This window comes from Mizuhopecten yessoensis, unplaced genomic scaffold (assembly GCF_002113885.1).
Source record: "Mizuhopecten yessoensis strain PY_sf001 unplaced genomic scaffold, ASM211388v2 scaffold2423, whole genome shotgun sequence".
Taxonomy (NCBI): Eukaryota; Metazoa; Mollusca; class Bivalvia; order Pectinida; family Pectinidae; genus Mizuhopecten; species Mizuhopecten yessoensis.
In genome coordinates this window covers 699,973-700,732 of record NW_018404539.1, presented here as the reverse complement: position 1 = coordinate 700,732, position 760 = coordinate 699,973, and the positions used below count along the sequence as shown (strand labels likewise).

General features: G+C 48.6%; 1 protein-coding gene across 1 annotated transcript in view; it reads left to right on the top strand.

Moving 5' to 3' along the window:
• LOC110445941 (endothelin-converting enzyme homolog) overlaps nucleotides 1-760 on the top strand; it is a 76,834-nt gene that overhangs the window by 36,341 nt on the left and 39,733 nt on the right. The window contains exons 12-13 of the mRNA XM_021490833.1: nucleotides 185-320; nucleotides 580-605. Coding sequence (XP_021346508.1) covers nucleotides 185-320; nucleotides 580-605 — 162 coding nt within the window. The remainder of the gene's footprint in view (nucleotides 1-184; nucleotides 321-579; nucleotides 606-760) is intronic.

The window sequence follows — 760 nt, the reverse complement described above, 5'->3', positions numbered from 1 at the left end:
CCTAGTGGTACATATGTCTATAACCTGGTTCACATTGACGGGGGTTTTGTGGTTACATCCTATGATACTGATGTTAATGTATCCAGTATGGTAGACAACAAGCTTAGATCCTGTTATTGAAGAAGAAGTAAAGTTTTCAGCTGCTGGCACAGTTTAAATTTGTGTCTTCCCTTCTCTTTGACAGGCTGAGGCTATGATAGATGAAGTGAAGACAGCTTTCAAGAATAATCTACCAAATCTGGGCTGGATGGACACGGAAACTCGTGCTGCAGCAGTAGATAAGGTAAGGCTGGGTGGACACAGAGACTCAGGCTGCAGCAGTAGATAAGGTAAGGCTGGGTGGACACAGAGACTCTGGCTGCAGCAGTAGATAAGGTAAGGCTGGGTGGACACAGAGACTCGGGCTGCAGCAGTAGATAAGGTAAGGCTGGATGGACGCAGAGACTCGGGCTGCAGCAGTAGATAAGGTAAGGCTGGATGGATACAGAGACTCGGGCTGCAGCAGTAGATAAGGTAAGGCTGGATGGACACAGAGACTCAGGCTGCAGCAGTAGATAAGGTAAGGCTGGATGGACACAGAGACTCAGGCTGCAGCAGTAGATAAGGTAAGGCTGGATGGACAAAGAGACTCAGGCTGCAGCAGTAGATAAGGTAAGGCTGGATGGACAAAGAGACTCAGGCTGCAGCAGTAGATAAGGTAAGGCTGGATGGACAAAGAGACTCAGGCTGCAGCAGTAGATAAGGTAAGGCTGGATGGACA